At 39.7% G+C, this 18,334-nt stretch overlaps 1 protein-coding gene across 7 annotated transcripts in view; it reads right to left on the bottom strand.

Moving 5' to 3' along the window:
• The window catches only part of VEZT (vezatin, adherens junctions transmembrane protein), an 88,751-nt gene that overhangs the window by 11,685 nt on the left and 58,732 nt on the right, over nt 1-18,334 (bottom strand). For 2 of the 7 annotated variants that reach the window (XM_076334755.1, XM_076334772.1), the window contains exon 12: nt 2,647-14,484. The exons of 1 other annotated variant lie outside the window; for it this stretch is intronic. In XM_076334755.1, the coding sequence (XP_076190870.1) occupies nt 13,913-14,484 (572 nt within the window). In that variant the 3' untranslated portion in view covers nt 2,647-13,912. 4 more of the 7 variants (XM_076334794.1, XM_076334808.1, XR_012995037.1 and 1 more) reach the window with 3 other exon arrangements.

Raw genomic sequence — 18,334 nt, 5'->3', positions numbered from 1 at the left:
CACTTCATTCTAAGATCTTTGGCTTCTTTGTTCAGTTTCCTAAATACACAGCACCGTGACTTAGAGCAGCAAGTACAGCAGTCTCGGTATTAAAGCATTTGCAGCTTTTGGTGGGTTTACAAGTTCTCCATCTTGTATATTCCTTCCTGTCCCATTCAACAGTTAGGACTGTCTAACCCTAACTGCTGAGCTACAGAATCTTTACTGGCAGTTACTGGCAAGAAGGAAATATGAAAACAGAGGTGAAGGTCCTGGGCACATCCCCCATTTCTTTTGTGCACGTCTGACTAACACTTACTTGTTTTATGGGCTGTTATATTTACATTTTGGCACTATGCATAAAAATTTAATTGCAATTAAAGGACCAATTACTTTAGTCAGGTGTCTTCTGGCAACTAGCTTCTTCATTTAATTAATAGTTGCAGGGAAGCTTTAGAAGCATAACCTGGAGAAAGAGCAGCAGATGGTCAAATACTTCAAAGCTGCATACCAAGCATACAGCTCACAGAGGGAGCACTCCCAGGAGCTAAAGCATATACAGCAACAGTTAGCTCGCTTGTAGAAGTTTCCAAAGCAGAAACAAAGACAGGCAGAATGGGGAAATAATTGCAACTTTTGCAATGTATTTATTACATAGCTTTTGGGAACCATATAATTATTTTCAATTTAGTGGTGCTGCAAACCACTAACCAAACTGGAACTTCACAGTGCGTGGTATGAATGCAAAGGCCACTGCATTCCACTACTGATTTAACCAATACATCTTGCAGGGTGTGATGGTGACGATGATGATCTATTAAACTACTCTTAATAGCTGAGAAGCAGTTGACAGCAGTGACAGCAAAGAACAACACAGGATATAGCCCAAAATGAAGTGTGCAGTCTTTTGCTGAGCTGCTCTTAGCTAGCTCTGACAGGTCACAGAAAGTCTGTTCCTTTCCTGTATTTCTTTTTAGCTTAACAATGTATTTAATTTATATTGAACAACAGCAGAAAACAGCACATGTCATAGTCATCCATTCTGATCTGAAGGAAGCTCGTCTCTTCACATGTGTACACAAAACAATTACTGGAGTAGTAGAGAAGTCAGGGATTAAATATGACAGGTAATTAACAGTAGCATTTTTCAAACGCATTAATTGCTGGCCTACCATGCTTTCCCTCCAAGTCAGTGGCAAGCTTTCTTGACCGCAGTCAGGGCAGATTAGCTTTAGGCTGGGTGTTTTTGCAAATGCTTCTCTGAGTGACTGGAAAGGCTGCACTGGCCTGTGGAATTCCCTGTGCTGGTTCTTCTCTACACTAGAATTTTCCTAAGTATTTCCCACCGTGGCATCATCCCTAAATCCAACTTTAGAAGCAAATGTATGCAGTCGCACAGACGGGCATTTGCCTAACCTAAATCTAAGTATAACCAATGTCACATATCGCCAGAGCCAGCGTGGTTATTCTACATGTGTGTTTCTGCTCCTTGCTACCACAGCACCATGACAAGAAATCCTTAAATGCTACCACTGGGACATTCCACAGGGTTCTTTCATGCACAGGTTGTGAGCACATGAGCAGGTGCAACGGGGGGCACAAAAACAGTCTTAATGAAGGAGAGGGTGATGAAGAGTCAGAGGAAACCAAGGCTAGGTGACATAGCTGTTTCTATATATACTACTATAATTATATAGGTGGTGCTAAAGATGTGATTAATTTTATCCTTAAGTAAGTGTCTAATTACAGATGAAACAGTAGGTTCTCCAAGAGCAGATGCTCCTGCCAGCTCTTGCCAGCCGATCTCCCAGCCTCAAAAATTGCCGAATACTCAACACATAGGTGTATGTGCATGTTCTGTTCACTTTCTTTATTTCAATACCTTGGGTCACTGTAATGGACCTTTGAGCTCTTTCCTCCTGCATACCATGCCGTGGAACAGATACTAATGAGAGTACAGCTGTAGGTCAAGGAAGATCCTGCAGTGCTAAAAAGGGATTAGCATCAGTGAAACATTGAAAATCTTGCTTTTCACTGGGAGGATAAAAGAAGCACCATCATTTCTCTGTCTGTTCATGGAGTGATTTCTTGGGAGACGGCATTTTCTTGTTTGTAAAATCAGCTGTTTCTCTAATGGAAGTAAGCAAACAGGTCCTACCCTGGCATTCATTTTTTCCTCTTCATCTACCTGGATGATGAGTTAAGCATGGAGACAGCATAGAGAACTGACTGACTTAAGTTGAAGGCCACATTTCTAGGAAAAAAGTGCCCTTAGATTCCTCTTCCAAATCTCTCCTCAAAACTTGCTTCACTCAGGAAGACCACGGGTTTCTTAGCATATGTCAGCAGAAACAACCATCCATGAGACTTAGGGACTTCATCACTCAGTATATTTTTGTGTCTTGTCCATTTGTTTGTACCATGGGTATCCCATTCTAGATTTCTTCTTCACTATCTTATAAAAGTATGGACTATGCTGCAAAATAACCCTAGGGAAGCTTAATACAGTAAAACTGATTACATGTTGGGATCAGTGGAACAATATAATAGAAGTCTGAATGACTGGCTTTTTAGGACTGCTCTGGCTCCAACTCAGCCAGACCCACTACACCAGATCAGGTTACCTGATACAGTGCGAGTATTTCCAATATCAAGCAGCACAGTAGAAGGATGAGAAGAACAGGTTTTAATGAGAGAAAGGAGAAATACAGCAATACAGCTGATACAAAAAAGTACACAATATAACACAAGTGTCTAATAAATTAGCAGAGAACTCGAGAAACAGGAAGAAAGTTTCAGATGGTTGAAGAAAGAGGCTTGCTCAAAAAGATACAATCTTAAGTCTTCATAGATATATATACATTCTTGGCAGTATAGGAAACGTACAGTTCTTACATAGAAAATATTGACTGTCTGAAGTGGTAGTATCAATTCCTGAAGAATATTTGCATATGGTACATTATGAAGAATACACACAGGCAATTTAGCATTCAGAAAATCTCCAAGTAAAGGAAAACATTACAGAACCCTCTTGGTAGACAGGCTTCTCCTTCTAACCACAGCAATTGGATCTGTTCAGTATTACATATGAAAACAAACAAACCTGGAAATAGCAAAGAATAAGCAAGACCTTTTGTACTGCACAACAAATTATGCACCGATTAGGCAGCAAGATTCAATACATAAGAATAAATACTCCTGCCTCACCAAGCTTCCCCTTGCCTTTCAGGATCAAATTATTTCCCTTCTTCCCCAGTCATCTCTAAGCTTTCCTTCCTGGGGATATGAATTAGGTGAGAGTGAGTCATACCTAAGTGAGAAGAGTGGTTAACAGCTGTTAACCTTAAAACCAATACAGGGAAGGTTTACAGGAAGAAGTGTGCATCAGCCACAGCTCCTAACATCAGCAGAACACAGCCTTTGTTCTGATAATAAAGTCTAAGCGTTATGAGGGAGCCACAAAGCTTCAGATAAAAGGAGCCAGTCTGTACTGTTGCCACTATTTTGGCACTTTTGAAGCGTACAGAGAAAGTCTGTTTCTTAGGAGTCATACAGCTAGACAAGAAGACGACATCTCCTGCAGAGCACCTAAGCCCGGTTCCTAGGTTAAAGATCTACCTGCTACCAGTCTCCTCAACTGACACATTATTCTCTTCCTAAAGCCCCACCTACCTAGCCATTTATGTGATGCTAAAAGGGATTTTGCTAATAGTTGCCACATGGTTGCACAGCATACAGGTCTGTGATAGATGATGGGAAGATGCAGCTGGAAGCATATGACACACAGAAAAACATTCTTTCTTCAGTCATCACTTATTTAGACAAGAGTAACCAGTGTTCATTACTAAAGTGCTTGTACTAAGGAGACGGCAAAATATACTGCAGAAACTAACTATTGCCAGGATTGCTTAAAATTAGTTTCATCTTCAGGATGAAAGAGGAATTATAAATAAACTTCTGTATAAAAGATCAAACAAAGTGCTGATACAGCATTTATGTGTCCCTGTAAAAGCATTCCCTCTTCCATTCAATCATTACTAATTGAAGAATGGATAAGCCACATCCATGCCACCTAGGCAGCTGTCAGGGATACGGGATAAGGAGAAAAAGCGATACATGCAGTAGTGAGGCAGAATTTTACTACAGATGCTGAAGAAATAACAACAACCAAAAAGACTTTGAAAGTGATTAGCATTACAATGGAGAAAACTACTTCTGAAAATGGGGAAACACAGCCAGAAATTTTAAAAAACAGCTTAAAAATAATCCTGGTGATGCACATTATCAAATATGTAAAAAAGACTTTAGGTCCTGATTCACATCCATGGGAAAAAGGAAGGAGGTAAAGTGGGAAAGTAAGAAAAAGAGGAACAAAAGGGTTTGGGAAAATATCACAGGCAAGAAACTCTATCACAAAGAAAAGGGCAGAACCCAGGTATGTCTTCCTGCTACTGCCTACATCCAGCCCACAACTTTAGTTCTTGGAGCCTTAACACAGCCAGCCACCAGGCTTCATACCTGCTTTAAAGACCTGCGGATCTAAACCTGCTCGAGGCCGACCTAATCAACTGTGTTTAAAGCAGCGTCAGCAACTGGCAGGGTAGCTGCAGAAGAGGCTCCCAGTGGAGCCAAACCACATGGGTTTTCAGTGCAGCCTAAGGAAAGAGACTGACATCATACAGAGCTTAAAGGAAGAGATACGGACATTGATTTGCATACAGCTTGATGCACCAGCACAGCAGGACCGAGTCTTTCTGTGGAAACGAAATGTAGATAAAATAGAGGTTTTTTTAAGAGCTGCTGAAGACTACCAGTCTGGTGAATGTTTCCTGTCTCCACTTCACACTAAGAGAAATTGTGGATCCTTCCCAGTGTCTGCAAACTTCAGAGTGTATCACATGTGATTTCCCTCTGTAGCCCTGCCAGAAGTCTCTTGCTGCAGTTTGTTCTTTTAAGCATTTCCTCTTATATTTTAGCTCTCATTTATTAACCAGTTAAACAGCAGCTTATCAAGATTCTTTTCTTTCCCTTCCCCATGGTTTCCTTGGCAATCTATGCTGCCCTTAGGCCCTGTTTTGGGAAACGCTAAGGCTTAGCAGGCAGGAAATGTTGAGGAACATGTATTTGTTTACTTGTTTAAGACAGGGCAGATGGGCATACAGGCACTCACAGCAGCTCAGGTGCAAAGCCTTGGTAAGAGAAAACAAGGTTAAATAGCTTTTCTAATCACGGGTGTAAAATCAGCGTGCATTTTAAATACCTCCACACAGCCTGCTTGGCAGAACAGAATTCAGTTCTTTTGCCATTAGATAGCAAGAAATAAGTTTTTGTTTACCTTCTGAGTAAATAACTGTAAAGTTTGATATGAGAAAAATACCACCTCTTTGCTAGACAAGCCTTTCAATGTGATACCTGGCAATACACATGTACAATATGAAATCTGTGTGTGTGTGTGTGTGTGTGTGTGTGTGTATAAAAAAACCCCTCACACAAAGCCCTCAAATTAAGTTAAGAAACAATCCATTAATGCTGCTCAATAAAAATTCAAAATGGTTCAATTCAGGGGAGATTTAGTAATAATTGTGTTCTGAAAACACAGGCTCTTTGACAGTGGGAAATGTTTAAGCACAACTGCTAGATCCCAGAGCTTCCAGAGCTCAAGGCTAGGCAGCTGTGGAGGCAAATCACATTGGCATAGCAGCTGGAGAGTATGTTTTCAGCCCCTACTGCAGGAAGAAGCAAGCTTATTTAGGGGAACACAGACTCAGCCTTAACTGTGCCACCCTCCTGTTGGAAAGAACAAGTAAAGTTCATGTAATGAGGAACGTGCGTTCAAGGATCAGTCTTGCTGGGGAGACATTACCATCTTATGATCATTAGGGGGGGGAGATTTCTGGAAGTGAATGTTCTGAAGTCTAGGAAGGAATAGGAGGGCCAGGTTGAAATGGAGGTCAAAGCTCCCTGGAAGGAAAGTCAGGACAGACAAGTTACCAGCCCTAAGAATCCTTTTGTTTACGAGTTTTTGACTGGGAATGCGCGGCAGCACCTCGGTGTGGGTTCCCTCTAACCTGCCATTTCATAAAGTTTAGACAATGGGTTCAGAAATGAAGGCAAAAAGTGGCAGCAGAATGCTGGAGAAGAGCTGAAGACTGATTAGAGGGAAGAGAGAGAGCACTGAAGGAAAGAACGGACCTAGCAAAAACTGGAGCTTTGAAAGATGCCTGCAGGGTCATTGAGCCTAGCTCAGCACCCCCATAGTCAATCACCTCAGTACAACCCTTCCCAGAAGTGGTCAAACCAGAAGAGCCTCTCCAGCCCCTGTGTGCCCAGGCCCTGTGTTTTGCAGTGTGGCCACTAATGTTTAAGCTTCTATTGGAAATATATTACCTGGTGCATTATAGGATAGTAACCTAGGCGAGAAACAAACAAACAAAAAACCCCTCCACAATTGGTTTGTATGATCTATGAAGAGGAAAGCTGAGAAGGAAAGAGTTTATGAGTGGGATTGCATATGGCATGGATGCTGCAATAGAGCAAGACAGAGACAATAAACCCCAAATGCTTTTGAGGCATTCCACTCCTGTATAGGTTTCACTCAGCGCTGTTCCATGATCTCTACAAGCTCTGCAGACCTTGAGCACACAGGTGCATGCAGACTGTCTGTGAACACTCACGTTAGGACATTAAAAATTTTGAGTACAATGTCATGCTGAGCAGCACAGGAACAGACAGCATGAATCTATTTAAATTTTACCAGCTGTGGCTTTGGATGAAAGGTCTGGAGAACAATTCATAGATTTCTGGCTTTTATCCCATAATACATTTAAAGCCTTTTATTATTATTATTTTTCTTATTATTATTATTTTAGAAATACAGATATCAAACATTATAAACAGCCCTCATTTATGGTGCTTCTATTGACATCAAATGCATGATTCTCTGTTAGTAGTGACTACTGAAGATATTAAACACTGACTTTTCTCTTTTTGTTTATTTAGGAATGGACCTCTTTTTAATAGCACAAAGTAACGGAAAGCATTGGTCACTCTCTATTTGGAAATTTGAGATTATTTTCAGTTCTCATCCATGCGGCTGGAGAAGGTCAGGAAGCAGCCTTTAAACATTAAGATTTGAGCACAAATCAACCCAACTAATGACACTTATTTTGGGACCTTCTACTAGAATTGCAGTTATTTCTAAAACACAACTGGTGTTTTTCAGTAAGCCAGAATTACTTATAAAAGCCAATATACACCAAAAGTGTGGTATAAATTTGAGCTGCTATACATTATTATTTCTGTTTTGACTGTAGTACTCCCCATTATGGTGTCTGCCTTCTGTTTCAGTTCTCAAGTCAAGTGGGAAAGTCAGCATACATTTCTAGATCTAGTCATTCCAATGCTGAAGATACAGAAGAATCAAGCTGTGCTACAAACACACACAAAAGAATTTGTGTATTATTTTAAAATCTGAACCTCTCAAGAGCGGTGGTAAAGGGAGAGGACCATGGGTGTCAGAGGGACCAGAAGGGTGAAAACATGATAACATGCATGATAATTTCAGTTTTACTGGCAGTATAATAAACAGTTCTTAGAGACTCTGTGGAATAAGACACAACAGGTCTTGGGCAGCCAGAAGAACAAAAAAAATGGAGCCAAAATGAGTGAGGAAAATAATGAGTGGCATCATCCTCAGTCAACAGAAAATATGAAGGAAGCAACATACAGAGTTGAGTTTATCCCACTTCAGTACAGACACTAATGATGTAACTCACAGCATGTAAACATTAATTCAAACTGATTTAAATTTGAGCTATGGCATTCCTCCTCATCACCCAGGCACGGATACCCTCCTGTTCCCCTGAGATGCTACTAGCGCTCTTTCAACCACATGATGAATTAGTTGAGGGAGCCAGCTGAAAATTAAAGCAGTGGTGCGCTTTCAGCCAGATCCATGTCCTAAATCACTGAGTGGTTACAAAAGCCAGCCTAAAGGAGGGACTGAGATTGCACGGCCGTGGCAGGGCCATGGCAGCCTGAACCTGGATTGGTTTAAGCTGCTATATCACTGCATCCCCTAAAGGTGTCTGTCCGTGAGGCCTTTAAGATTTAAAGCTGAGAAGGTATAAAGGTCAAAATATACCGATCATCTGAAAGTATTCAAGTTTGGTCTTATTCAACCCTTTTAAAATAAGCCACTTCGTAACAGAGAAACAAACTCTTTTTCCTCGTCTACTAAATTAGAGACACTTCTTCGGAATCCTATGTTCAATTCAGAAAGTGTAACGTGGGCTAACAGAGCATTCAAGCTGTTGAGTCAAGTTGTATTCTGACAAACGTGCCAGTAACTTAAGAGATGGCAGCATGAAAGGTGAGGCAGAGTGTCGAGAACAGTTACATACTGATCTGTAGCTCAAACTACATTGCTGTATGCGTCTACAAAGCAAAGTTCATGGTAGGTAGATTTCTCCCCTAGCTATGACCTTGTTTTATTATCACAGTTACAGTACCATTACCACTTATCTGGTTACTGCACAAATTTCCAAGTAAAATAAATCAAAGTGTATTTTTTGGCATTTAAAATTCAAGGTAGCAAAACAAACACATATACATGAGGGAATTAAATATCATGAGAATATGAATAAAGCACACCTCCAAGCTTTTAAAAAATTAGCCACAGAAGCCTTCAGTTTGATCTCTGATATCCATATATCCACTGCCATGTTTCTTGTGCGATAATACATTTTGTGATACATGCTTATTCATCAGAGACCAGAACAGCTCTGAAAAGTCAAGCTGGAATTTAAACAAGTGTTGTTTGGCATCTTTAGTTTGTGTCAGACCAGGTGGCAGCTGTTGGAAGATCATTTTGATTTCACAACTTTTTGTTTTGTTAGCAAAGAAAAACTCTGTCCAGCCAAATCCTGCTGACAGTGAATAAATACCTCTCCTCCATTAGACCAAATATTTTCATTTGTCATCCTAATAGCTAGGGGTAAAAGATCTGAAAAGATTTTTTTCCTATGCGGACTCAAATATATTTGAATGGTTCAGTGTTTTATGGGAGGTGATTATTACTCCATACTCAGCACTGCTGAGGTTATGTCTGGAGTACTGTACCACACTTTGGTCATTATACTTCAAAAACTAGACAGATTTCTAAGGAAAGCAACCAAAAGGTGGAAAACTTGACCTCTGCGGAAGGACTGAGAGAAGTGGGCTTGCTCAGTTTAAAAAAGAAAATTAAAAAACATTATTGACAGATCTTATTTGTAGAAGACATAATGATGAGCGCATACTGGCATTGGGACTAGTAATAATTGGCCAAACATGAGACTGAACGAATTTATGGAAGAGAATTCCATCGGGACCTGTTAAGCTGACAGCCACCACCACTGGCGCCACCACCACTGGCTCAAGAAGTCCCTGAGCCACAAATTGTTGGGGAGTAGCCTGGGGAAACATCACTACACGATCTCCCTTTTCTCATACTCTTCCCTCAGCGTCTGCTGTTAGCCCCTGTCACAGACAAGATCCCAGAGTAGCCTGACCCTTTACACGGACCAAGTGCCTTTCTCACACTCTGCCCGCTTTTTCAGATGAGACAGTATGAACACCTGTTAATTCTAAAGAGTAATTAGCCCTGGGAACAAGCCACTTGCAGAGTAACAGCAGCCCTTCACTAAATACTTTAAAGAACAAGGGCAGTTTGACCCCTTGTTTCTGTTAAAAAAAAAAAAGGGGAAAAAAGGGGATAGACTACAAGATTACAAAGTTCAGTGTGGGCCAACAACTCTACACAATCCACCATTTAGATGTTTTTTTACTAACAAAGAAATTAATAAGACAGCTGCAAATTCTGCACTTCAGATACACATAAAATTTCCAATACTGTAAACAAACAGTCGGGTCACACACAGATAGGTGTGCTCAGGAGACAGTCTGAAACCTCAGTAAAATTGGCTACTCTACCAGATTCCATCTTGTATTTAGAAAACTAAGTGCAGGATTCAGTGATGACTAGTAATCCCCTGTCGGGAGAGTAAAACTGTCTCATTACTGCAACCGACAGCAGAAGCCTTCACATTTGCGAATCTTGCTTAGAGTTGACACAGGCACATTTGACTCCATTTGAAAGATGCTCAATTATCTGGAATTCTCAAAATTTGCTTCCATTGCAGCACTGTTTCCTTTCTGTCATGAAGACATACACTTAAAAAAAGGGACAAGTAATCTTTTTATCACAGATCTTTGCCCCCATTTAAGCCTCTACCTAGATCTTTAGCTGTAAAGTTAAGTGACATAAAAGATGTAGTGCTGGATTGCAATCCAACCTAAGAAGCAAATACCGTCTTTGGAGTGCCTTCCAGGTAGGACAGGAGGAGAAGAAATTATTTAATCCTATATAATTACTTGCTTCTTTACAACTTCACAGAGCTGCTAATTGGAAATGGAATAGGGAAAATGTATTTATTGTTAGCTCTGCTTTTCGCAAAGAATTTTGGCTGCTGATATCCTTTGGCATAACCCATTATTTAGTATGGATTTCCTGATTAACATGTTTCAAAAAGTTACAAAGCTTTAAGAAGTAAATGTTCTGTTTTCACAAAAATGCCTATCTAGGGTAATGAGCCAAAGAACACAGGACGGCACTTAGACCTTGACAAGCTCAATATATTAACACAACTCTTCAGCACTAATGCACACTTCAGTGTGTTGATATGTATTATTTTAAATGCAACAATAAATTATGATTGCCAAGAAATCTGTCAGGTTCTTGAAGGAATCTACAGCATGTATGCACAGTCCTTTCAAATGACATAATTATGAGGAAATTTGGATTCTAACAGACTATTTATATGTAGATAGAACCTGGTTATCAAATCAAGGGAAGCCATGCTTTGTGTGCTGTACACTGTTAGCCGTATTTTTCTGTGGGGAGAATATTAAATAAATCAAAATAAATGACCTGATGGCTGTTATATATAGATGAGATGAGAGGCAGAGAAAGCAAGTGAGCCCAGGTGTTCGTATGTGCAGCTTCTAAGACTGCATTAGGTAAGACCATGGAAATCAGTTAAATTGCTTGTAGAAAATGTATTTGTTCAAAGTAGGACCAGAACTTGCTCCAAAAAGTCATCCTTTGATCATGCCCATGCCTAATGTCAAGGCTGTAATTTCACACTACACCATCTTTACCAATAACGTAAATGTGAGCGATCCCGAGTCTCACGCCAGCAACACAATACGTGCTGATACAGCTCTTGGGAGGTAAATCCTGTAAACTGCATCACTGCAATAAGAATGGTGAAAAACAACCCCTAAAAAGGGTGGATTTTTGACCCAAGTGGACTCAGTGAGCTGGTTTATAACACGGCCACAAAAACCTGTGTTGACCCAGCTGATGGGTGAAAATGAACAACTAATGATGGATGGGGTTTCTTAGGCCAGTTTCATCACCAAGACCAGCGTGTTATAAAACTAGGTCCCAAGTGAGCTGCCAGAGTAGATTCTCCAGGTCTTTTGCTAAGGACGGCAGCAAAGGAATACAGAGCTGGCAACTTCTAGAAGTGTGAGATCTGAAACCTATTTTAGCAGCAATGCAAAGTACTCATGCTACTACTGACTTTATCCAGAACTGTGAGGACAGTGATAATTCATATCCAAAATCTGATCATTTTTCCAAGTTGGTATCATAGCCGTACACATTGTAAACTAAGATTTGGATCCCATGGGAAAAGTTCAGGAGTATCGGTTCTGGGATACACAACATCAGATCATGAGATGCTAGCGGATGAGTTCATGGAAAAATATTAATGGAACATACATTTAGGCAGTCAGAACAATTAGCTAGGACAAAAAATATCTGGGCACTTTGTGAACTCAAGGATCTCAAGTCAAGGATGAGGAAGACTTCTTTTTCAGAAGCACGGACAATGCTTCAAACACAATTTATCCAAAGCAGTTGTTCTAGACTTGATAAAAAAAATTGTTACCACAGAGAAAATGAAACAGTGTTTCATCATCTTAGCCTAACCTTTTCAGGCCTACAGAAGAATATATGTTACCACTAAGAGGAGGCTTAGCTTCTGAATACACTATGAGAAGCATCTTTTTTTTCCTTTACAAGTTCCCCGGGACATCATCCATTTAGCTTCCAGTCACTTACACAAAATAAGGGCACAGAACACAGTGTTACTGGTTAATGAAGAATGGCAAAACATTCTCTTCCCAAAATCTGTGTGTGAGGGAGAAGACAGGGATCATATTGTGAAAGAACACTGCAAGTCACGCACTCCCTTCTCTATCAATTGATATTTACCACTTTACGGTCTGTGAAAAAATCCGCATATTTAACAGCGTTCATACAAAATCACTCACAGAAGAGAGGGAGATTGAAAGAAAGCACTTGTTTTCTGACATATGGTCAAGAGTTCCACCCTAACCTGCTGACCTTCGTTAGCTTCCCCACTTCCCACGACAGCATCCTAGGAAAGATACTGCTCCGAACCACTTGCATCTAAAAACCCCTTTATTCTATAGAATCGGCAAGAGATAATAAATACCCTAAGTATCTGATGAGGTGTTTTGTGACTGGAAATGTATCCAGGTCCAAGTAGAGTACTCCATACAAAGAGGTGGCTCTCTCACCATTAGCGACATGAGACCTTGGCTTCATTTTGTGTCAGAGGGCAAAAGGAAGAGAAGGCTGTGAAACCATTAACCAGCTCCTCTGTGAGGTGAGCATCGGTTTGCTGCTCCTCCTAACACCACCACAGAGAAAAAAAACAACCCACATAACCTCATACCAAACATCCAGACTTCAGTGTCAACTAAGTTACAAGATACACCTTAGAAAATACACAATTCTTGTTCTCTCACGGATTCTTAATCGCACAGGTTATAGTTGTGATCTAAGGAAAAATGAAAGAACATTAGGGAAAAGCAAGTATGCTGTTTAAACAAAATACTGTATGTTGTTAAACACACAGATAATTTTGCTTTAAGAAAATTACTTCAGGACATAAACAAAAATGTACAATCAATCATTATATCAAATCAAACAATTATATTAAGGTTCAATTTACAAAAGGTTAAGAAATAATTAATAGCTGTTTTAATAAATAGGTATTTACTTCTCATCTATTATCAATCCAACAGATAGCTTCTAGCTGTCTATAGTACTTTCTACTGATGTGCTTATAACCCTCCCTAACATATACTACACATTTCTCTAACATGAATTACAACATCTAGAAATCATTTATTAACCCTTCATAAAATTCTAAATAAACCTTAATATGAAGCATGACTAACGTCATACTATTTCAGGCCCATACCCCAGGACACAGCAAATACTAGCTCTTTCAAGTTTTTATTTAAAATTCTACATTTTAGTTGGGAGCCACATCACTAGCCACAGAATCACAAATGCTGTTGGTGGCTTAGCCAACACACTGCAGACACAAGAAGTGAAACGGAAGCGGTGGGGGAAGATCACAGGGAACAGTTCAGGTTCTTCCAAAAGAAACGTCCTGGCTTTTTTGTCGGATCCACACAACAGAATCAGAGAGCAAAAAAAAGGAGTCTGTTGTAATTCAAGACATTGTTTTTCCTTCTTTTTAGAAAAAAAACCCCACATTACATTATAATATAAATAAATAAAACAGGAAACACAAAGGTAAATTCCAAAACCCACCAGTAGGATCTTAAAAAGGCAACAGCCAACTATTTCTTGGATGCAGCCTAAACTTCTCTTACCTGCAAATTTTCAATATACTTAGAAGTCCTATTTAGTGTATCAGACTTAGGGAACAAGATGTATTATATGTAGGTCTCCTTTTTTTCCATCCAGTATTTTCATCTTCAAACCCCCACCTTAGTTTTTTCCATCAAATTGCCTGCTGTTGGTTTAACAAAGTTCAGCTCAGACTTATACTTTCCCTTCACTTTCAGAGCCTCTATCTTCATTCTCACAGTCCTCCACAAGGTCTTCATGCTCCTGTGTCTTCTCTTCCTCCTCCTCCTCATCTCCAAAAGTCTCTTCTTGCATTGTAGTAAAAGCTAAAGACCTGGCAGCAACTTGTGCAGCCAGACCAGACGTGAAGTTTAAATCTGTTGATATGTGGAGCTGGGCCAGCCTATGCTTGATTTTTGAATGTAATGCATCCTTAGAGGGAGACTGTGAAACCTCTACTCCATCCATATCGCTCGGCTTGAGTTCTTCAACTTCCCCTTCATGCTGATAACACATAATTCTTTCTTCAGCCCCTGTAGAAATACCTTCACCAGCAGTACTGTCTTTGTTTTTCTCCATCTCAGGATCTTCATACAAATATTCTGTCCTGCTTTTATCAGCAGGATTCACTTCTGGATTAGTGTCTTTTTCTTCAGATTTATCACAACTTTGGCTGCAGTCCTGCTTTTCTGTATCTGAATTCATATGTGATTCCAAATTATTTAGCAGCTTCAGCGGTTCTGCAGGAGACAAGGGTTTCACTGCAGCTTAAAAAGGGGGAAAAAAATTAAATGATAACTAAAAGCAAGCTGCTATGTATAAATAATTTATTTGTGTCTGAAAAGATGCAAGACTGTAAGGGTCAAAATGGCTTTTAAAAAAAAACCAAAAAAACAGAAACAAAAACCACAATCAAACTTAAACTAAAAATAAAAAACCTTAAAATAAAACAGTGTTTTCTAATCACAAAGCTGAAGTGAAATGTGATAGCTACTTGTTGTAATTACTTCTTAAAATCTGTGACATAAAGAGACAGCACGAAATTGATGATGTTTAAAACCGGCATCATACACAGATGATGCATTCAATGTTAAAGTGAAAAACAAGTAAAACTACTGCACTGTATACAGATTTGAACTGTCTTCGTTTTAAACAACAGTTTACCTAATCCAGTAAAGACAGCTGGTACACGAAAAAGTCCTTATAGGCAATATCTGATCTCATACACCACAACATATAAATACAACACGTATTCATACAGTCAGGTAAGGTGTCCTCACAAATAAAGTGTGGTTTAATTTAGCCTCTCTTGAAGTTAGTAGCAGCAGCGAGTCCCATTGCCAGCAACGGGATGCTTGCCAGGAAGTCTCTCCTCCCAGTGTTAAGGGTTAGTATAACTCGGTACAATCACTTCTTGAAGAACAGCCGTCTTTCTTTTTAAGAAAACGATATAATGTCCATTTCCAAGTAACAGATTCCCTAAACTGCAGTAGCTCCATTAGAGTAGCAGCACGAACATAAATGAGAGCGGCAACAGCAGATTCCCAAGTAGCATTTCCCTTTCTAATTCCATTCTGACTTTACCCCTGTAAGCAGAGATGAAAATAACTCTGGGAAATACACAAACTTTTCATGGGAAACAAAGTTTACGGTATTAGGATTTTTCCATCGCATCCTATTTCAGTAATATTTACTTTAGCTAGCTGAAGGCAGGCGCATCATTATGGTTGTCACATTGATAATTATTGTCATTCGCACACTGAAAGACTGTGGCTTCGGATTTGTATTGTATTGTTTGTTTTAAAACCTTACATACCGAAGGAGCACTGCACCAGACTCATCTCAATTGTTAACAGGGTAGGTCTTTCCCCATCTTGTAAAAAACCATGCTGCTGCTTATTTCTGCCCATTTGCTTGAAGAGGCAGGAATATGCACAGTAATCTTATCATTTGGGAGCAAACTTCTTGCCTACTTCCTCCAAAGAATACTTCCAAAGCCAAAATTTCTCGAAAAATAAATAGATACTTCATATTGGTAGCTGGCCAATTTGCCGAGTTGATTAGTTAATAAGCAAGGTGGAATTCATCAATTCTCAGAGTGTAGCTTTCCAAATCTGAGAAAGAGCTGTGTAAGAACTGTTGTATGGACAAGGTGTGAGAAGGGGAAACAGCTGGGTACAACGCAACCACTGACAGAATGAACTTTTTTGGGGGGAGAGGTTAGGGGAAAGGCTAGAAGTGATTTTGCACCAGAAGAAAGTTGTTTTACACTGTTTGACAAATGAAAATGAAGCCAGTGACAGCTTCACAGACCTCTTCAAAAGCACTTCCGTTTTACTGGCTCAACAGGATGCCAAAGGGCCAAAAATACAAGCTCACCTACACTCCCATAAATTACCTACTGCCCCGACTGTAAGCAGCACATGGTGCTGGGCCTGGGCAACTTTGCTTTAGTCTGGTGCTCTGCTAAGATGATGTTTTTCTTCTGGAATCCAACCTATCATCTCCAGTTGACTTCACGCTGTGTTCTTCAGACGTATCAACTTGTTTGGAGCTGACCTCTTTTATGTGGAAACCCTCACCAGCCCCCTCCTTCAACGAACCAAAAACCCTAACAAATCAGAATGGCTTGCTGGGTGCCTTGACTAACAGATGAAAGCCTCTGAGTATTTCAGGATCATTTATCACAATAATCACAAGTTAGGAGAACACAGGATTTCTGGAATACGATCGTCCTGTAAAAGCAAGATTTAAGAGGGCTATGGAAAAGTGTGATATCACGGCCATCTGTTGGGCTTGGGCCAATGGGGAGACAAGAATATGAACCTTTCTGGGTTTAAATCTTCAAGATAAAGCAAGCCACAAATGTGGAAAGCACAGCTCATAAAAATGTTTCTTTAAGGAATGACTCGTGTGTATGGATAAATTAAAGTCTGCAGCAGTAATATACCAGGGTCCATTATGTTGTACTTAACTGACTTGTGTTTCTTTTGAAGAAATAATGAAGAAATTCCTTAAAAACCAGAAGATGTTATGTCTGCTGTCCATATCAGTCTTTCAGATTAGACACACGCAGTCTCCGAGCCAAAAGGAGACAATATTAATTACTTTCATGAACCGCCCTCATGTTTTCCAGTTTTGTACAGGATGGAAGTAATCAATGATTAGTCCTAGGCAGCTGGAGGAAATCACACCCTCCTCCCTCCCCACCACTGAATCTCTAATCCTAAAACAATGTAATATCTATACATGGAAAGGAACCAACATGAGCCCCAAAGGCTTTCAGGTGAACAGTTACTGAAGACTACAGGAGTCAGCTGACTCTTTCCAGCTATGGCCACAAGTGGCCTGAGGATACACTGACAGGTATCAGTGTATCTTATCTTACCTAGATAAGGAAATATCCTATGCAAGCTCTCCTGACGAGAACTCTTTCTGCAGCAGTCACTAGATCTGTCAAGGCCTGAACTGGAGGTAGGGTTCCCTCCTTCTCCCTTCAACAGGGAGGAAAGGAAGACTTGAAGAGATTTATGTGAAGAGTTGTGTGGTGTCGCATTTAAGACCAGAAGGATAATACAGAAATCCTACTCTTGAGCAGACTCTGATGCAATCTGATGTCTTAGGTTTTTTTAACTCAACTAGAAGAGAAGTCAATACCAACAGCCAAGTGATTTCTTTTACCATAGTTGTAGCTAAATGGACATAAAGAAGAAAGTTGTGAAGAGCAGATATTTTTGTGGGTTTGATGTCAAAAGAAACAGTCTCAGAAATAGGTATGGTCTGTTCCTGTGTGTTCCCACGAAATTACTGAAAGACGCAATCCATGGTCTTTTTTTCTGGTAGACACTGGCAGAGGCAGAATCCTTGGATATGTTGCCAGACCTGAGGGTTGTTTTTCATAACATAGAACATGAAATTTTTAGAGGACTTTTCCTAATCTGTCTTTAAGAGAAAGGAATGAAAATGGGAAAAAGAAAGGAAAAAGGAAAAGACAAACTAATGCCAATTTTAAAGATAATAAATCAAACAGCTCAAGCAGTGAAAGGAGTCAAGTTGTATCCAGTCTTATTGCTGGAACAGAGACAGACTGTCTTGTTGAGGCAAGAGAAATTTTCATATTCCTGCCTTCAAGTGCAAGTGGATGGAGCTACCCAGCAGTCCTCAGAGTTAGTAAAGGCTAGTTTGGAAGAACTCTTCTTGTTAGGTTTTTTTTTTTTTTTTTTTTTTTTAAACATATTCTGTATACTCACTCTCTCGTGGAAACAAAAGCCAGTCTTACTCTTTTATGAGCCTTTAATATTTCAAAGTCTAGCTCTTCACCTTAACCTATATATTTTTGTAAGTCTGAGATAATTTCTGATGGTTTCTTTAAATTCTGAAAAGTAATTTATTTATGCACCCTGATTAAAATTCATATTTACCGGAAAGCCATGAAAGAAAGTCAGTTCAGTTTGCGTTATTTATAGCCTGACAGTTCTCTTTATGCTGTCTTAATATTTTGTGTGTTTAATATTTTAGCTCAACATTTTGTTTAGAGCCAAATTCCCATTTCAGTGAGTTCTTTTCAATATATAGTAAAATGATTGCTACGAGTAATATAAAGAGATGGAATAGCAA

This window comes from Aptenodytes patagonicus, chromosome 1 (genome assembly GCF_965638725.1).
Source record: "Aptenodytes patagonicus chromosome 1, bAptPat1.pri.cur, whole genome shotgun sequence".
NCBI classification, from domain to species: Eukaryota; Metazoa; Chordata; class Aves; order Sphenisciformes; family Spheniscidae; genus Aptenodytes; species Aptenodytes patagonicus.
This window is presented reverse-complemented; position numbering and strand designations above follow the sequence as displayed.